At 39.5% G+C, this 20900-nt stretch overlaps 1 protein-coding gene across 1 annotated transcript in view; it reads left to right on the top strand.

The window, feature by feature from the left end:
- grid1a (glutamate receptor, ionotropic, delta 1a) overlaps positions 1 to 5984 on the top strand; it is a 152659-nt gene extending 146675 nt beyond the window's left edge. Inside the window, exons 14-16 of the mRNA XM_068741145.1 lie at positions 50 to 216; positions 1580 to 1820; positions 5547 to 5984. Coding sequence (XP_068597246.1) covers positions 50 to 216; positions 1580 to 1820; positions 5547 to 5984 — 846 coding nt within the window. The remainder of the gene's footprint in view (positions 1 to 49; positions 217 to 1579; positions 1821 to 5546) is intronic.
- The last annotated feature ends 14916 nt before the right edge of the window (positions 5985 to 20900 follow it).

Raw genomic sequence — 20900 nt, 5'->3', positions numbered from 1 at the left:
TGCATGCCTGTAAGTAAACTCTTGTTCAAACGTCTGTTGAAATGTTCAGGCAAAACGAGAGTCGTATGCTTTTCTGTGGGACATGGCGGTGGTTGAGTACGCCGCTCTGACAGATGATGACTGCACGCTGACAGTAGCAGGACACGGCATCAGCACCAGAGGCTATGGCATGGCGCTGCAGCATGGCAGTCCTTACAGAGACCTCTTCTCTCAGAAGTACGTACGGCACATTTGCATACATTCTATAGTGTGCAGGCATATATTAATGAAAAGCATCCAATTTACTTCTACAGTAATGGAATCAGCTGACATTTGCTCAGCTTATAAAACATATTGCTAAAGATTTGTCAATCTGGGCATGAAACACAAGCTGTCAGACCATCATCAGACAGGTTTGTCACCGAGTCCGAGGGTTAGCTTAGCGATCCAGCTGGTTCATTTGAGGGGGAAACCAAAGGCTTACGCCACGTGGTGTTAATATTCAGCGTAATCATGTCTGTGATCAACTAGCCCGGGGGGGGGGGGTTAGGATGCGAGTGATTCCCTGTGGGCTTGGAATATTTTCCCTGCTGAGACTGATGTTTCAGATGTCCACAGAATAAAACAACGAAAGGTGAAACTTATGCCAGCGTTGCAATCAACCATATTTTCGGTATCAACCCTTTCCCTCTTCTTCTCACCAGACACAGAAATATGTTACAAGCATATTCAGTGCAGTATCACAAGATAGCCTGGAGTGACTTTTAAATGAAAACAGCAGGCTTTCAACGTGACGTAAATGTAAATTCAGGACAAACGCCATCTGAAATTGAGTGATTGATCAGTCTGCAATTTACAAAGAGTGCCTCTTTGGCACACAACTTGCAGGAGAAGCAATGATAAGCATTGGAGCACATCTGCTTGCGTGTTTCCTGAGTATGAATGTCAAAAGCTTTGACAGCTGAGTCTGCATAAGTGTGCAGGCTACACCATATGTGGAAGTCACTGTTAGAGCTAAATAATGACAGAAGGCCAACCAATCAGATTGGACAGGCTGACTGCCTCGCCTGTTTGTTCTCAGCCCTCATAATCTTCCTCCACAATATCCATCCATTCATCCATGAACAATAATTAATGAGCTGACTGAAGTTTTTGATGTTGTTTCCAGGCTTCTGAAGGTTGATATGAACCCAATAAACCTCAAAGCTATGTTTTGCCTTGTTTATATTGAGCAAATATTTTCAGCTCTTTTATAAATTGTTTCTCCAACCTCGCAGCACCACATCTAACAACCTGCTGCTGGGATATTTGCAATGACGTTGCGCCTACTATGGGTCTGTAATGACCTAACAATCAATGCTAATGCAGTCCATTCACTGGCTTTGTTTCTTTTTTTGTATTTTTCTTTTATTAATTTCATAGGAATGTAATTGTAATCATTCATAATAGTCCTTCTTTCTTAAAAAGTGCATAATGTCCCACTATAAAATCAAGTGTCTCTTTAAACTCCTTATTCTATTGGAAGATATTTTACAGTGTCCTATGTTGGTATTGCCTTGAGCATCTTGTGTGTTTCTAAGAACTACTTTTGTCTCCGCAGGATTTTAGAGCTTCAGGAAAAAGGTGACCTGGACATTCTGAAGCAGAAATGGTGGCCAAAAATAGGCCGCTGTGACTTGCAGAGCCACGCCGATGCCCAGCCGGAGGGACGGGCGCTGCGTCTCCACAGCTTTGCTGGCGTCTTCTGCATCTTGGCCGCCGGGCTGCTGCTGGCCCTCCTGGTGGCTGCAATGGAGACCTGGTGGAACAGCAACCACTGCCGGAGAGAAAAGCCCAAAGAGGTGACCACTGACAACTCGTCGGGCCAGGGCCCAGGCCCAAACCTCCTAACCCAGAACCGGGCCATGGTGGCCACCATGGGTCCCCCTGCGCCTCCAAGGCCTCGGTCGAGACCCAGACCCTCGGGCCCCCCGGTCCTGCCCAGAGATGTCACTGCCACACTCTACTTTATGGATCCAGCAGGCGCAGATGGCAGCCCCGATTTAGTAGAGCTGCAGTACACCCAGTTATAATAGGTGTGCCCATGATGATAGTACAGCCGTCATGTGATCAATCTACTCATTTCTTCTCATGCTGGGAGGGAGGTTGGGGTTTTTGGTTCAGCACTTCTGAGGCTTCTCTCTCATAGGACATATTAAGTCATTAATTACAACATTATAGTACGAGCAAACAATCTCAGGTGTTCATGAGAGAGAACTACAGATGGAAAGAAAATTAAAATCTTTACGTTATATACATGGCATTTTCATTGCCAATTGAAAATCACACACTTAAATTGTACTTCTGAGTCAATAAGTGCTTCAGTTGTACAATAGCTCTCTTTAGCTAATCCATTCAAGTCTTATCCTATAAAGACTCCTGATTTGAAACAGGTGACGCTTTAGCGCTCTGACTACATTTTGCTGCTGTCGACTGGGTAGCCCCTTTGCACGAGGTGTCCAGACAACTAAGGCTTGACATGGATCCCTAAACTAAAGTGTGAGCAAAAGCAGATAGTTAAGAGTCTGAGCGTGCCTGTCCTTAATAGATGCACAGTAAATCAAACTCCACACATGAATGATTTCAGTGCTTTTGAGAGTTTGAGCTACTGCTGTCAATTACTATTCCAGTCTCTGAGTGCAGCTGCTCCCATAATATTCACATGCTAGTGTCATGTGAGATTCATCACTGTGTCTTTCTTTAAGGAGGATGTGCTAGATGTGTTTAAGTATAATCTTTGTCTTCAGGAATTTTCAACTCCAAATCTTTTGTGCATCAAATTATTTCACTCTTTGAAGCTTTGGAATGTAGTTTTCTTGTTAATAGACATATATATTTTTAGTTTCAGTTCATTATTAGTATTATTCAAAGATTAAAAGAAAAGTCAGATATTACACAAATTCAGATTTAGTATATGGTGCTAGAATGCTGGCCAGACAGATAAATAAACATTTTCTAATTTTTATATAAATATATATATATATTATATACTAAATAGTTCATCTTTAATCAAAAAACGAAGCACATTCTCTGGCTAAAGCCTTTGAAATGTGATTTTTTTTTGCTTAATGAACAGAGGCTGATCACAGCAGCTGTTACGAACTTTATTTAATTTAATTTTTACAGCTACCTTTCAAGCCTGCAAGGATTGAGGATTTTAATATCAAAAGGTTTGGCTGGAGTATCACTTTCAGTTCTAAGCATTGCTAGAAACATGACAGCACAGAATGTGGACATAATGACAGCCATTTTAAAACAAAAACATTGCAAACTTGAACACGTCAGACATTTAAAGGAATAATTTTACTTTTAGAAGATATCCTTACTGGCTTCCTTTACCAACTTAGATGAAAAGATTGGTACGTCTCTCATATCTGCCTCTTAAATAAGAAGCTACAACATGGAGAAAGTTAGCTTAGTGCTAACATTAGAAGTGGTGACAAACTTTAGCATTAGCAAAATCATAAAATTCTGCCCATGTTAGAAATAACACATATTTTCCATTAAATGTTTATACTTAAGTGCATCTTGAGAGAACAAGATTTTGCATAAACATGTGATATATAACTTTATCTATTCCATTCCAGGCTTGTACTGTTTATGATAAAGAGCGAGATATGTTCTAACTTTTAAGGGAACGATCTAATGAGGAGAGTTTCTTGCTCATTCAAGCCAGAGAAAGGCTGCAGTTGTCAGACTCTTAACATTTCCTCTCAGGATAATCGTTGGTCTGGAACCGAGGATGTCCACGATAGCTCCTTCAGCTTTGTATTTGAAGCAAAGTTTTGAGAGTGATACCGATTCCTTATCCACTTCACAGACAGGCAGTGACTCGAGTATTTCCAAATTGTTAAAGTTTAATATATATAACGTAATCATTCATTCATTCATCTTTGTCTTCATTCACCGCTTTGTCTCTTACCGGGTCACTGGTCGTGCTGGAGCCTATCCCAGCAGTCAAAGGGCAAGACACTGTGCACAAGCCACCAGCTTATCACAGGGCCACACACAGACACACACACACCTATCAATTACAATTATATGTCATTGCTCATATTTAAAGGGGACCATTTTGATCTATGTATTGCAGGCAGCAATCTCCCACAGGGGGTTGCGGAAAATCTTTCTGAGTCATTGCCATGAAATTACATGACATGCACTTCATCAGAAGAGAAGTGGGAGATGTAGACAGACTCAGGGGAAGAATGGGAGGAAGCCGAGGGTCACGGGTTAGGCCTGACATTCTGTATTTCAAATGGTCATTGGCTGTGGAACACTGAAGGGGTGGGGCATGTGTCTAATCATGAGTAGATGGTATCTGCTTCATCTGATCTGTCACCCTGTGGTCCCTCCTATCGTTTGTCTTTACGTTCATAAACTCACATTCTGGAATGCATACATTTTGAGGAGGTTTTTTGAGACCAACAAAAAGGGAAACACGTTTTTTAGGATTCTCTACCATGATAGATTTGCAAGTAATGGTGGAACAGATGGATATTTTATAATAATTATTATAATGTAAGTGTCTTTTCTTCCAAGAAAAGAAGGACTGGAGCAATGGCTATTTCCAGAGTAGTAACATTGTGATCACGTGTTGCAGCTGCATAATGGAAGTGCTTTTTAAATAGGCAGACAGTTGCACTTTAGCATAAGACACAACTCTTTTCTATCATCTATATTTTCTCTTTGATAGATTATCTATGACGGCTACTATATGTACGCATCCGCGAATCACGTGTTTCGAAGTGTGAGGGGTCGAGCCATACAAATCACAGATCAACGACACCACTAATTGGTGCACGGTGGGAGAATCAAATCTTGTTTGGAAGGCAGGGTCAAGCAAAAAGTCAGGGAAGTAATTGATGTTTCTGATAAAAGTATTATTTAAAATAGTCTTCAATTCAGCCACATTAACTTCTTTGCCTTCACTTAATTATTGCCTGACATTGTCTGATTGATTGGATTTGCTCCTCCATTGGAGCCGATCCTTTTAACAACCAATGCTATTCATGCATGAGTCGTCCAATGCAGATGTGCGGTCGCCTAATTGTGGAGAAAATGTAAACGCTTCTGCATGAAGAGACATCTTCATTTCAGTTTATCTCAGGAGTAAACACATTACATTTCATGTTTTCTGTTTTTCTGCGAGGGGGGGTCCAGTATATTATGTATTTGGGGTTCTATTAAAAAGCTGAAATATGTTTATATGCAATTGCATCTTTAAATCTTTAAACTAATGTTAGCATTAACAGAAGTATGTTACCAATGCATAAAATAGATTAGACTACATTCCATGTGAACCGGTCCAGATTGTAACCTCTCCACTTTTTGTCTCCTTTATCCCCATCCCACGCTTTTTGTTATTCTCTCCACCGCTTGCACTTCCCTTTAATTTTCACTTTTTGTCTTGATCACAATCCACTTTAATTACATTAATTATCTCCCTTCCATTAAAATCTCTATTCACTATCATTTCCCCTTGCTTATTTTATTCCACATGCTCTGCTATGGCTTCTTCTCACCTTTAGGACAAAGAGGTGAACCTGGAACAGGTCCACCACCGACTGAACAGCCTCCTTGATGAGGACTTGGCCCACAAGCAGCTTCCAGGTCAGTCTATTGAGATATCTGCCCTGGACATTGGCAGCATGCAGCCCAGTCAGTCCCTGGAGGCCTTGTCTGCACGAGACTACTCAGCCCATCGGGGGCCCCCACGGCTCTCTGTGACCACCTTCCTCCAGGAGAGTCATGGGGCAGGAAGGACACTGGGCGTAGCTACAGGCAGGACCTTGCCCCTGCCCCTTAGCAGTGCCACCATGCCCTCTATCCGCTGCAAACATAGGGCGCCAAACGGGGGTCTCTTCCGCCAGAGCCCGGTCAAAACACCCATGCCAATGTCCTACCAACCAGTGCCAGGTGGACCCATACCAAAAGCCAGTGAGCCCAACCACGGGACATCCATCTAAGCACGTCAAACATTTACAGACCCTCAAGCTCAAACAGGAAAGCGGAGCGCTGACAGAGCGCCACCAATGTGAAGAGATACAAGCGAAACGAGGATTTATACTACCAGCGACAAAGAGTCAGTGGAACGGCTAGCGACAAGACACTGAGACTTTAATGTACATATTTGTAAGTACAAAGAGAGAAAGAGAAACAACATTAAAAAGTGTATTTTGATTATACAGCCGTTGAGTTTAAAAAACATAAAAGTATTTTAAAAAATGACTGTTTGAATGGCTTTGTAAATCTTGTTCTAAATGAATAAAAGTGACAATTCTTTGTGGTTGTTTTCTAAGTGCCAAGTTCAGAGATGTTTTCTTTCGGATTAACTGAATGTATTGTGAGAATTCATGATAAAAAAAAAATATTTCACACTTCAAAGACATCTGAAGACTTGATTTGTTTCATATGAAAAAATAAAACGTCTAATGAAAAAACACTGATGTGTGCTTGGGAATATTTAGCATATCGCAGCTGTTCTCCCGGTGTGCTTTTGTGACTCAGTCACCGGACTGACTGATGGAATTGCGTGAATTGTTCATTGATATTTTAACAGAAAATACATTTTGGTTTGGATTTTAAAGTTTTTGTTTGAATTCAACCAGTCAGTGCGGTCATCTTTTTTCCAAGCTTACTGAGACTTGGCCTTATTAGCGGCATCTCAACACCTTTGGTCTCAATTTTCTCCTTCAGTTTTTATTGTTGAAGGATTCTAAACTCATTAGGAGAAGACATGACTCACTGTGAGACTCAAAATTATTCATTAGCTCTTTCAGAAAATTTGTCTCATTGCTAACAATGTCCATGAATTTATTTTTTCTTTCAAATTATTGATGATGATGATGAATATATTTATTAGATAGAATGTTAGAGTACAAGTACAGTCACACAGTAGCATGTATTACAGTACAAATAACGTCAAACATCCGGTCTAAGAGGAGCATTTCAAAAAAGCCCTTGCGGGCTTGTTTCCGTTGAAAGTCCTTCGTACATAAATCATCCACAATTAACAATACAAATAAAAATAAAACCAATATTAAATTACGCAATTGATGCAACGTAACATTAGAAAAACAAAAATAAATGTTTTTACACCGCCAGTGCAAACTAACAATTAATCTAAAATAAATTACACCACTGATGCAAAATGACAATAAATAACTTACATAAATTACAATAAATTACTAAAGCAATTAATACGTGCAACGTAGGTGGACAAAAAAAAGGAGGGGGGGTTTGATCCGGAGAGAGTCGTGATGACTATCTCCGTTTCTGTCCCCCTAAAAGGTGTATTTTTAGGCCCTTTTTGAAGGAGGCCAAAGAGGTGCATGTTTTGAGGGCGGGAGTCAATCCGTTCCACCCTTGGGTGGCCGTATTATAAAAAGACGATTTACCCATGTTAGTCCTATAGGAGGGGGTAATCAGGTTGTTGTCCGTGCACCTGTCTATCACAGATAGAAACTGTACTTCATTCTGAGAAATGCGCTTCATGGTGGACGTATATGAGATGCACATTTTCACCATGACAAACATTACAAACAAAAACAGTTGTTGCCATCATAAAGATCATCACGTTTTAATGTGTTGGGAAAGAAATAGGCTACAGCTATTCCCAATGTGAACCGTCGTCATTTTGCCATGCTGCTAGCTTTGTTAGGCTTTAGACTAACATCTGCCTCCGCCAACACACATGGAGTCACCATCTGCTAGTTTTCATGAGGAGAAAACAATCAAAAGTCCTGGAGGAGTCACCAATGCAGCAGCAAGGATGGGATTCCTCGTCACACACAAGCCTTTGACTCTGTTTACTGGGTCGCTTTCACACCAGAGCTGTTTGGTCCGCATTAAACGAACCAGAGTTTGTCTCCTTGGATAGGCCGCTTCGTTTGGGTAGGTGTGAAAGCTCATCTGAACTCTGGTGCAGACCAAACAAGCAAACTCTGGATTTCCCCTCCTATGTTGTCCAGTCGATGAGCGTCCCTTTCAACCACGTGATGCTGCTCAGAAAGTTTGATTACTCTTGTTTCAAGAGATAACTGAAAAATACATCTTAAAATTAGACAATGCAGAATAAAATGAATACAGATGCAATATAATAAATAAATAAATAAACAATGTACTGCAGGCTACAAGGTCGAAAAACACCTGATGGGCTCACATTACTTGTAAAAGCAGAATCTACATCATTTTCTAGCATAGCACATTATCACAGGAACAGGGTCTTTGTAATTATACAATTGTGCCATACAAGGCTTGCATGAATAGTCCAGTATAATTAGCTTGTGTGGGCAGCCTGAAGCAATCTGCTGTAAAATAACTATTCTATTCTCCCAGCAGGGAGATCGCTGGCCGTCTGTCCAGACTTTCTCTCCAGCCTTATTATCCATTCATCGGCCATCGTACCTTCAAGTGCGTGCACTGCTTTAAGCTTCTTATTTTCAGGGAAGCTCTTAGCCTTAATATCACTTGTCTTTTTGTTTGTTTGTTGACAGCGACTTAAATGTGTACAAAAACAATAACATTTCAACATTACCTAGCATAAGAACAGAGGCTTAATTGGATGTCAAATCCATAAAGCACGGGTCAAAATAAACATATTTTATGTCATTACAACATTTTGAATGTGAGGTCTCACCCTTTGTTCACATCTGTTTTAGGGATGAGATTCAAAGGTCCATCTGTTATCGTCTGAGGCACATTTGAAGAGCATGAATGGGGGGGGGGCTTTAACTGCTAAACATAAACTGACTTGAACATGTGTTTTGTTTTTTTTGTTTTTTAAAGGAACCATTTGATATTTTGGGAAACAAAGTAGATTTTTCACTGAGCATTAGATGAGGGGATTTTGCAACCCACTCTTGTGTCTGTATGGTACACAGAACAGCACAAGAGCATATGATTGAATCTAAAAAGATATGAATGTGACTGCATTTTTTATCACATATGTCTGAAAAACTCCATACTTTCAAACCTCTAAGGTTACTACTATTACATTCTTGAATAATCTTAAGTCAAATCGAGTAGTGATTCATACTGTAGTTTAAGCAAGTGTGCAATTATTTCATATCTGCAGAATACTTCCATTGTATTATGTTCAATATTCTAGTATATATATATATATAGTTAGTTCAAAAAGTAAATAAAGAAATTAACATTTCAGGCTGTAAAAATCTAACATGCATTCTCTTTAACTGCTGTTTTAATGAATTGGTGAAACTAAAATAAACTGGCATTAGTGAGCATTTTATCGTCGGGCATAGCGGTGCTAAAAATATTTTGCTGTCATGGTAATGCCTGCTAAATTCAACTTTCTTTTTTTTTAAACTTTGACATTTTTTATTACATATACACAACAACAGTAACAACAACAACAACATTCAACTTTCAATGGATATTATGAAAAACTGAGCAGACAAGTAAAAGTGATTCTTTTTGCATGAAGATAATACAGATACTGTATATTAATATTGTTGTGAAACACCTTACTCTGGCATGTTAACATGTTGAACTCTGCTTGAAGAGATATTCAAGATCGAGAACCAGAGGATGGCAACACCCCCCCCCCCCACACACACACACACACACACAGGGGGAAAAGGTATAGCAATCATGTCTGCATACTACAAACATCCAATATTGAATTTATGTCACTGAGAAAATGACAACCATCAGAGTCAACTGAAAATAAATACCAGTGAATACATAATTTCATTGTAAGGGTGTTGAAACTCGAGAGAAACCTAAAATATTTACCTATTTATGTCCCTTTACCAGTCTTTTAGTGATAAAATGAAACAGGCATATGATGATGAGGAGACTAGAACAAGTCAGTCATCCTGAAAAAGACCACTCGTTGAATAGAATATAAATTCATTGTGCATTGAGTTGGGCTAAAAGGAACTTTAAAACTGTAAGCTTTGGGACTCAAAGAAGTCCATGCCAACTGCTTTAGACAATTCCTGGCATTATAATAAGAAACACTGTGGCTTATAAAATGTTGAATATTTCATGATGCGAAAGGGCTGCAAGTGTACGAATGTTACGCTGTGTTATTTCATTTTGGAGCAACTGCATACTTTACTGTTAAATTATGTACAGTATGCTTCACCTCGTATTAAAATGTTCTGTGTTCCACCTACAGTTTTAACTTTGACTCCCTGCATTAAATGATCCAAAGTAAAAAAAAACCTTCTTCACATTACAGTTGTGGAAAGAAAGTGTAAAAAGTGTTTTCCTAACTGTGATATTTGTGTGTTGGGGCAAATGGCTTTGACTGGAGCATAATGTTGTTTTTAAAAAAAACATCCTGGCCTTGTCAAGAAGTCATAGTGCAGCAGAGTATGATGAATATTTCACAGACGTACCAGTAGAGATATCAGCTCCCATGACATCATATGACAGCTGAATGACACAGTAGCTTCAAATAACTGGATAATAAATTCTACATCATCATTAATAATGTCCTGAGAGTCAACTGACAAAATGCAAAACAGGCAGCAATAGTTCACCAGCATTATTCTGCTATAACAGAAATAAAGAAGCTGACAAAACTTTCTCATCAATTGTTCCAATACCCCATGAGCTGTTTTTTTTCTCTTTTTTTTGGCTCAGGCAGTTAGTCTGCATCATGACCCCCTTTAAACTGAGCAGCGATCGACAACCGATCTGGCAGATACTGCACCAGATTCAGAATTAGCAAGGGACAACCACTAAAGCTCCAGACAAATCTGAAGACTGTCAGTGCTTTGGTGAAGGGATTGATGACTGACAGAAAATCAATAGTTAAAAAAAAGAAAATGCAGCATGTTGCCAAGATATGGTACTAACTTCATCAAGCCAAGTGTGATGAGCATTGCTTTTCTTTTCTACTACGTTTTTCGGGAGAGAAGTCTTGTGTCAGGCAAAGGTCACCGAGTATGCTCAATACTGGAGTTCCAAGCTTGTACATGAGCTGTGATGCTCTTCATAAAAAAGTCATCTTACCAAAATAAAATCATGGCACTTCTGAGCCCTTAGTAGTTTGGGCCAGTAATAGAGACGTGTGATTTGGAGGAATCAGATATATCAAGAGCACTTTTTCACGTTTGTCTGCGCCAAGACAACTTTCTTCGATACTTGTGCCAATGTCTCCTTTTGTAATTCAGGTTTTGTCTTCAGTTCCAGTTGTTGTTTTTGATGCCTGTTTGACAGGTCCAGGACTTGAGTGCATTGATAGGAGCAGACATTGAAAATAAATGTGATATTGGCATATAATCGTTTCAAAATAAGAATCACTAACTTAGAATAAGCCTTTTTTTTAATGCTATATAGAAAGAAAGCAGAATTTCTTCCAGAGTAGCCCCAAATGACACTAAACCCCACACAACAGACCTTTAAATGCACTGCTTCTGTGCTTAAATAAACCACTCCGTTATGCAAAAAATGAGCTCTACTGACAATTAAATGGAAAAATGAGACTGGATTTTAAGTAAACTATACATATATTAACATATTTGAGGCCTATTCTGTCTAAAAATAGCAGCATGTGTCCATTAGCAGGTCAATTGAGGAAAAAGTATCAGACATTGAATGCCTCCTGAGTCCACCTCTCATCCTACACAATGAGCTAATTACTGCAAACACTGGGAACTGCTTACCCCCCATATAGCTTAAGTGCCCAGAACAGCAAAATAATGCATAACAAATGACCCTCTCGCTTGAAAAATTTGCAATATGTGAAATAAACATAAAATGATCACAGTACTAGTAACTTTTGGAGCTACCGCTGCTCATATGAAACCACATTTTCAGAGATTTCCGTTTAACTTTTAAACACATTATAAAGTTATCATTTGTGGTGATCACAACAAAACCTTGTTTACTCTGTGAACTCCAACTGATTCAGAGAGAGAATTAACAGAAACTTTGCAGTTTCTGTTAATATTGCGATAAATGGAGCTTTAACATTTGTTCCTCAATATATCGGTTGATTGATTATTGACGGACCTTTATGGAATTTGACTCAGTCATGTAGGGTCGGTACCTCTATCTTACAACCGAATTTCATCCAGAACAGACCTGGATTCCGGATACTATTGAGATTTTCCGAATAATGGGGCTACACTTGCGTTTCGGCCTACTGTTCATTTAATATTAGAGATAGAGATTTCTAACACGCATTGTATTATAGCTGAGTCAATTCCACAACGGAGCAAGTCAACGGATTTGTTCTACCTGAGGAGATCCAGTTGAACTATAGAAAAAAAAAGCCAACCACATTTTCTTAGCTGTGTGTGAGCTTTGCTTCTGTCAGCAAAAACTACATCTAAAAGGGAAACTGCATTGTTTCCTCATTATGTACTGCTATGATGAATTTTTTTCCTCTTGGGTGCATCACAACACTGCACTGCAGCTACCCCTGATTAGACCCACATTAAATCATTTATGATATATGTTTTCCTCAACAACATCAGAGGAAGAGTTTTCTCATTGAGTTGCTATACCTCATTCCAAACTCAGGCCAAATGAATGTGGCACGTCCATTTTTCCTCCTCCGTTTTGTTGGAAAACAGATTAATATTTATCATGAGGCCTAATATAAGTGAAGTTACCAAGGTCTTACCTGAGCAGAGCAGTATTAGCTGTGTGATAAACAACTTCTCACTATTTGATAAATAATCCAAGAGAAACAGAGAATTCTGACAGAGCCATGAAAGTTTTATGTCCTGTGCCGCAGAGGCTCTCATTGAATGCCAGACATAACTTGGGGGATCCAGTAGAATTCCAATATCTCTCTATTTTTTTCCATCTATTTTCTCTCTCACTTTTTCTGCCTCTTCAAAGAAGCGTGAATGCCCCCTTTCCCTCTGTCCAGTTAATATTTGCATTTTCTTTCTCGTGTCCTTGGGGAAACGTTCTCTGCTCACCGATAGGTTGTTTTTCAAATGTGATGCATGGCCCTGATTCACTTCTTCCCCTGCAGTGGTCCAGTTAATAAAGACGCTATTTCTCAAGTGCAGAGGAGACAGGTGAGTCCACTATGAGTCCAAAAGAGACACACAAAAAAACACTGCTTTGGGCGTTATCTAATATGCATGTGGTAGAAATGATTGCTTATTTGGGGATGTATGTTTGTTTGTTTGTTTTTCTAGAAAAGCAGATTGTTGGCCATCTGATGAAATTAAAGAAATAGACAAGACCTTGGAGATCCATCTGCCGGCATGTTGTCTCAATATTATTCACGCTGCTCGTTCTTCCATATCTACGAATGCAACTCGGCTGCAGATGCCAGATTGGACAAAGTGTTTTAGTCTTTTGGTTTTGGGTTTGGCCTCTTTGACTGAATCATCGAGAGATATTCTTCTATGTTACACTGCATGTGTTAACAATAAGAACACATTCTAGAGATGCACACACCAGTTATCAATATACGTTTGGTGCATTTCACTCCATAGTGATGACTGTCAATAACATTCTAATCAATTGAACTATTTGCTTTCCAAGTTTCTGAGGGAATGAATGTGAAATGATTCACGTCTGGCGGCATGGGAATGCCGTCCTCTCGAAACAGATATCTGTATGTGAAACCACAATCTATATCAAGAGACAAGATTCAAATCACAAATGCATTTTGTCCGTGTCTGAAGTCCAATAGTACTGTCCAATAACATTTGAGTGGGATTCATTTATACAAAGATAAATAGTCCATGCGGAGAGAGGAAGGATGCGGAACGGATTGAGCCTGCAGTAATAGGAACAAACCGAAAACACATTCTTGTCAATCATTGCCTGTGAACCCCTTACTTCACTTGTGTGCCTCAAATAGCTGAATGTAATGATGACTTGCACATTATGGATGTGAGCTAGTTTCAACCCTTAACCCTTTCTGGCCTGCACAATAGCTGAAGCATTGCTTACATTGCTTCAGAGATTCAGACTCTGCACAACCTAAACACTTCCATACATTATTATAGGGGATATTAGACTAGAAGCAAAATGAAGCAAGCAATACACCTTGAACATTTTATTCATAAAACCACTGTAAGCCATAATAATCATTGATGTTGTTTTAGAAACATGCAGTGGAGGAAAGCCTTACTGCCATGCAACACGTTCACTGCTGCTCTGAAGCTGGTGTTTGCATCCCCCCCCTTCTTAGCTATGGATGAATCTGTTTACTCTGTGCCTGGTGTGTTTTGGCTGCCTTTCAGTGAACAGAGCCTGCTCTATGAATCTGCACTCATCCAGGCTCAGCTTGTGCTGCAGATAAATACATCTGGGAAGATTATTTTGACCGAGTGGAATAAAAAGGTGTCGTTCTAAAGTTCAAAACCAAAATAATCGTACATTTTTATTCTTGCCGGAGGTTGAGTACAGTAAACCTCAGACACTTTTGTAAGACACTCAGAACCATAAATAACATGGAGAATAACTATCAGTATCACTCAACAGTTACATAACGGCTAAGAAAAATGATTATTCCTCAAAAAGCCTTTTTGAATGAGCCCTTTCTTGTGTCCGTTGATCGAAGGCTTCCCTCAATAAGAAAATAATTAATTGTTGTAAAAGACTTGCATCATCTCACTCTCTGCCTTCACAGTTTGATATCTATATCAATAATAAATAAATAAGATATCTAGCATCCATTATGCTGCCTGTAATTACGGGCGTTACTCATGAGTATGTAACACTTCAAAACACTTCTAGGATATTTCACACAACTAAAATGTCTTCTGTTGAAGTCTTCTGGATTTAGAGGATTTGGATGAGAAAAAGTATTAAAATACATACATTTTATTAGAATATTCATTAACGGTTTTCACTGGTTTAAGAAATGTGCGTCTGGAGGCTTTAACACAAATAGAAAGATCTCTATTGGACGACTTTTGACGTGCTGGACGGCGTCCCTGTCTTTTCAGAAGAGAAATGAAGCATGAGGAGACATAATTAAATAATGAGTCATAATGCAGTGCCTCTCTCGCTCTTTCTCGCTCTCTCTCAAGAAGTCTGAATTCATGACTTTATCCAGATCCACAATTTTATGCTCCATCCTTGGTATTATTGTCAAAATCCCTCGAGTAGTTTTTTGCATTATCCTGTCAACAGACAAACAGAACCAACCCTGTGGTGAAGGCAATTATTTTACTGTCTTACCCAGTAGAAGTATTCAGATCCTTTAAAAATACACCATTATAAATTTAAAGTCTTGAATTAGCTATTTTGCTCCCAGTAAAAAAAAATCATGACGAATTCACTGGACAGTAAGGTAATAGAATAATAAAGCAAAATATAAATGAATAGTCATACAAGTATAATAAATGTCCCTCTGACTGCTTATGTACTGCGATACCAAGATTAGGAGACAAACTAACAAAATAGTTTATTGACAAAGCTGCTGATTGGTCAACTTGATGTGTAGAAGCCTGCATTGACAGATAATGCATCTAGGTTTAAAGGCGTTTCTGTGAGCAATACCACAGGTAAAGACAGTAAAAGTTTTCAGGTCTCCAGCAGACAGTGTAATGGCTACAGCGTGGCAGGCGTGGAAGAACGGCAAGTTTATTTCTGTCGATCTGACAAAACAAAAAGATAAGGACAAACTCTCCCCCAACCTAATAAATTACACATTATGTGAATTATTTTGTTATTAATGTCCCAACTTCCATTTTTCCAAATTCGTGCTGACGTCTTAAGTAAATCTGCTGCCCTGGTCCTTAACCGACAGACTGTGTGTGTGTATGTGTGTGTGGTGTTGTGCCTCAATTCCAATGCCTTCACTTTCACAGCGGCACGCACTTTGTGTCAGCGAAGCAGAACTAAACTGCTGCAAGCCTCGGTAGCTGCTCTGCCAAATGAATCTAAAGTGGATTTAAGGTGAATTAGGTGTCAAACTAAGATTATATACACAAGGCTGGTTTGGTTATTTAAACACCAGCTGAATAATTACAACCCTCTGTTTTAAACATCCTGTGTTCATGAGTTCAACACAGGACTGCAGCAGGCAACAATGATTCCACTGTTTTTGTTACACTAAGAAAGATTTTAAAAAATTACAAAAATTAAAAAACCAATGTAAAAATAAAATTGCATTAAAATCATTACCAGACCAGATGATGTCATTCATTATATGAAAAGATACAGCATTAGTTCCCTTCATCCATCCAATTCATCTTATGCGGGGTCTGGAGGGGATGAAGCCCATCCCAGCTGACACTGGGCAGGAGGCGGGGTAGAAAGACGAACGACCAATCACAGTCACAGTCACATTCACACCTGCAGCCAATTTACAGTCATCAACTTACTAACTGTATATTGCCGTGGAATGTTTCAGGCAGCTACTCACTTTCAAATTCATCTTTGAAATGAAAATGTGTAATTTATGTGTTTTTATTGTTCATTTTATAGACAACACACTCAATTAAAAATAATTATTTACTGAAGCCAAATAATTATTGTCTGATTAATATGCTCGCTGCGATATTTCATTTATATTAATATTTTCTCATGTTATAAGAACTACTATTATTGCAACTAAATTGTCTCACAGTTTAAATTCTACAAGACCACTGCTGATTTTTGTTTCGTGACAGTTGGACCCATAAATTATTATTATTTGGCATGGTCTTGTGCTTTACTCAATGAATTCCTAATTAAGTAATTGCACACAGTTCATAATAAGCCTCCAGAGACTTCTGTCACACACAGTGAAGATGGTGACTTGCCAAACGTCTGTGCTTCAACATGCCCTGTGCTGTTTATGTGTTGGAACAGTTTTGAACTCCTCAGAGTTGTTGGACTTCCTTCACAAACGGTTTGCTCCAGCTCAAGCAGAGAGAGAGAGACGCAGGATGCCAGGTAAGAACAGCATAGGTCTGTGTCGACGTGATAGTCTCCCTCACGCACACACCTACTGGCCAGTTTGTTCGCTGAGCGATTGCTGTCATGGTGCCCGCGGCCGAACAGATGTCCCTTCATATGGACAGAACCAGAAAGAAGAGACAGCTTAGATCTCATTAGCAAATTACAACATCAGCTTCCACACTACGGAGCAGCCTCCGGCTCGCCTTCCTGCTTGCAATCAACAGCTTTTATCCTCATTCAGGAATCCTTGGCCTAACGCTCCTCAGAAAAAAAAAAAAACATATGTAAACTGAGGAATGAAACTCACACCAAGTGGCGGGGACCTTTTCGTTCAAATGCTGAGAAGTTAATCGCTTTTAGTGACGTGCATCTTTTTCTGCATGCATGTGGCTCCTTTTCTTTGTGCCGTTTTCACTGTTCTGGACATGGAAAACTATAGCAAATATTCTATGTTTTATTCCTTATGCTGTGCAAAATGTGGCACATGTGCACAAAAGGATTAATGATGAAATAAAATAGTGGCCATAATTGAAAGATCCTTATGGCTGAGCTGGTTTATGAGGTAATTACATGCAATCTGCCATTGAAATATGTGATCCTACATCTGCAAGTTACTGCTGCTCTTAACCTCAAATCTATTCATCAGGGATTAAAATCAGAACCTGCAGGCTCATAGATGATCAAGCCAGTTGCTTAACATGCAGGAAACAGCTCGCAGCAAATGATTGAGATTCGAATTACATCTTTCTCAAATTTCCATTTTGATTCTGGTACCATGGATTATCCATCTACTGATGAACTGACAAATCAAGAGGCACCCCAAAGCCATGGGAGTTTTTTTTTCTTTTTTACCACATTAAATGCTCTCAAATTGGAATTTTGCCCATGCCACAGATTCAGACGAAAGATGTGGCTGCCACCCAAAACGAAAAGGAGGAACTGTAAATCAGACGTACTAGATCTGAGACATGAGAGTGGTTTACATTCAAATAGAAGTAAAACAACTTTGTCTGACAACCCAAAACCTGCTCCTCCTCCTTGTGATGTTGATGTGAGGCTTTGGGAGTTTATCTCCACTGTCATATCAAAACTGATTATTGATTTTTCAACTCCATATCAATGGATCAGTGGCACCTCCTATCATTCTTGCCTTTAATCATGAGCCATCCTGTCAAAGGATGCGTCCCAAAGAAATGCTCTCATCTCTGATTCCGACGTGGATCAATGGCAGCCAGAATGAAACAAGTTTCTAGAAGGCAGTATTTTCCGAAGGTTATTGATCAATTGTTGTGCACATTTACCTCGGGCCCTTTCAGCTATGAACAATGTAGAAGCCACAGGCTCATGATGCAAAAAAAACATATCACCTTCTTCTCTTCTTTAAATTCCCTGTTGTTGTATTCATTACCAACAATGCAACTCAACTGCAGACAATTCTGATTGATCATTTTAGTCTTGAACCGCTGGTCACAAACACAAGCCTACAAGCTCCTCTTTCAAACAAGATACTTTGGCTCTCTAGAGGCACAACAACTTTATTTTGATTTATTTGATATTTACAGCTACATCCAAGGACCTGTGCACATATCTCAATATGCACATTGGCAGTTAAATTGTTTGCATGAAACTGCCGCTAATATAAATGGCAGAAATGTGGAAAAATATTTTTCAACTTTTTTCTGTGGAAAGAAACCACACTATAAGCAAAGGTGAATTATAGACCAGTCATCATGATACAGAAATAAAATTAAAAAAAATGTTAAACAAAGAAAGCTCTACTATGGTGAAGGTAACACCATTTAATTTTGATATCTGATACTAATGCTGACTGGTGCTTTTTCAACTTTGTGTACGTCAAGGCTAAAACCACAAATAACTCTGTTAATGTGCAGTGTCAGTGGGGGGGAAACCCAGCTTCTTTCTGTAGCATGGTGGCTAAATATGAAAACAAACGTCCAGTAAGAGACAAGTATGTAAATGAGCTGTTTGCACAGCAGGCATTTTGCCTTCCACAACAGGGAAACACAGGTGGGCTGAACAACAGAAACAGCAACAGCACTAATTGCCCCAGCAATGGTGACCCGACATGCACAACAGCAGGTCCTTGTCCTCCTCATTAACACACCTGTGATTTTCTCGCTGCGACACGTCCGCCCTGAAAACAGTCCATTGCCTGTTGAATTCAACACACGGAGACGCAGCTTCATTAGGTGCCAGACGGTGCTCATTACTGTCGTTTTATGTCTGTCTGGTTAAAGATTTTCAGCAGAAAAATATATCTTCGCATGCTTAGAACGCAGTTTCTGCATCATTTTATCCCATCGTTCACACCTACCTACCGCTGTTGTCTGGGACCGTCAAGACAGATATAAGCTCCTCCCAAAAGATGGTCAAGACTTATTAAATAGCCCAGGGACACGCCTTCATCATTAGTCATGCTGCTGCTGTGCTTTAAAATGTACTTCTCTCTGCATCTTTAGTGCTTTCATGTTGCTGCTTTTTACGGTTATTCCCTCCACCTCTCAGCTCCACCCAGTCTTGGAAGATTCACTCACCATGCCATCCTGTGCGGTCTAAATGCTGCATGCTTTATGCAGTTGTACAATCTGTACAACTGCTTTCGCATCATTAACATGTCTCTCCCCTGATTACGACATCACATGACTGTTTAAATTTGCTGCATGTGTGTAATTTTTACACTTGTGTAATACTGTCACTCGGGGTGGGTGTCTAGTACTCAGTACCGGTAAGCCAGAACAAGCCAGTAACAAACATCTATAGGCAAGGCAATGATCTATAAAATACAATTGTTGGTGTTGGTGATTACAAGTGTCAAACCGTGGATACCAGTCAGGTTAATCCTTTATTGCCAAACGTATCATGTTTGATACACATGGCCTTTCGGTATTTTGAGACTTCTACTTCAGAAGTTTGATCCCCCCCCACCCCCACAGCAAAAAAGCTGATAGATACAAGCAAACAGATGCATCTGCATTTTCGATGAAAAAAAAATCTGCACTTTGCCAAAGTTACATAAATTAGAGCGCTTTTTTGGGGGGGGGGGACAAATTTGTCAGAAGGTTCCATTAAGACCTTATCATTTCCAAAAATTAGAGTGTTCTGACAATTACCTCATGCGTTGGGCTTTAAAGGGTTAAGTGAATTCTCAGTGTGCAGGAACTCATTTCTGTGTTTATGTGTCTAAGGAAGCCAACACTTCTGTATTTCTGCCTTTGAAAAATCCGTAGCACCATTTGAATGTGCTGAAATGCAAGCGGCATTGTCAAATTACATCACAAATCACTTTGCGTTTCATCGCTTTGCTAAGAAACAAACTGTCTAAAGACACAATCCTGCCGACCCCAGAAAGCTCCAGTTTGAACTTGACAGAAACTCCACGAGACAGCTCTATATGATCTCATGCTGTGACGATGTACGTTCATGTCCTCTTTGTGTGCACCTTTGACCTCGAAAGCTTAATGTGTGGGTTGCTACTTTACTCTCCTAAGGTAGGATGATGGATAACTAGAATGGTATTTCTGCTAGGGTGATAGTGTTTGCCATCAAATCCATTTCGTATCATATCTGACGGATTCATCTGATTGTCATGCTGTGGGTCAACGGATGATTCCTCTGAGCTGTGGTGGGTGTTGAAAATGTTGATGGAAATGGTTTGTGGTAGTTCTGGAAGCAAACTGAGTGCATGTTTTGAAATGGAAGGAAAAAACAGTGGATGTGCCAGACAATTGGTCAATTAAGTGATGTCATTCATGCAGTAGGCGTGTCTTTATTTTTTATTTCCATGCTGTTAAAAATGGCTTCCACCCCTGGCTCTGGTTCCTTCGGCTCCCGTGGGAATATACCTAGCCACCACACACTGTAAAACATGACAAACCTCCCAATGAATCTAATCATTGGATCAAGAAATCAAAATCTACAATATGACTAGATTACGCAACCAAAAATATATATGAATATTAATTATGAACAAAAAGCTAGCATATAGAAGAGGGCTGCAACAGTACTGTGTCGCTGGTCAG

The sequence above is a fragment of the Brachionichthys hirsutus genome, chromosome 7, assembly GCF_040956055.1.
Source record: "Brachionichthys hirsutus isolate HB-005 chromosome 7, CSIRO-AGI_Bhir_v1, whole genome shotgun sequence".
NCBI lineage: Eukaryota > Metazoa > Chordata > Actinopteri > Lophiiformes > Brachionichthyidae > Brachionichthys > Brachionichthys hirsutus.
The sequence above is the reverse complement of the archived record's forward strand: the minus strand, read 5'-3'. Positions and strand labels throughout refer to the sequence as shown.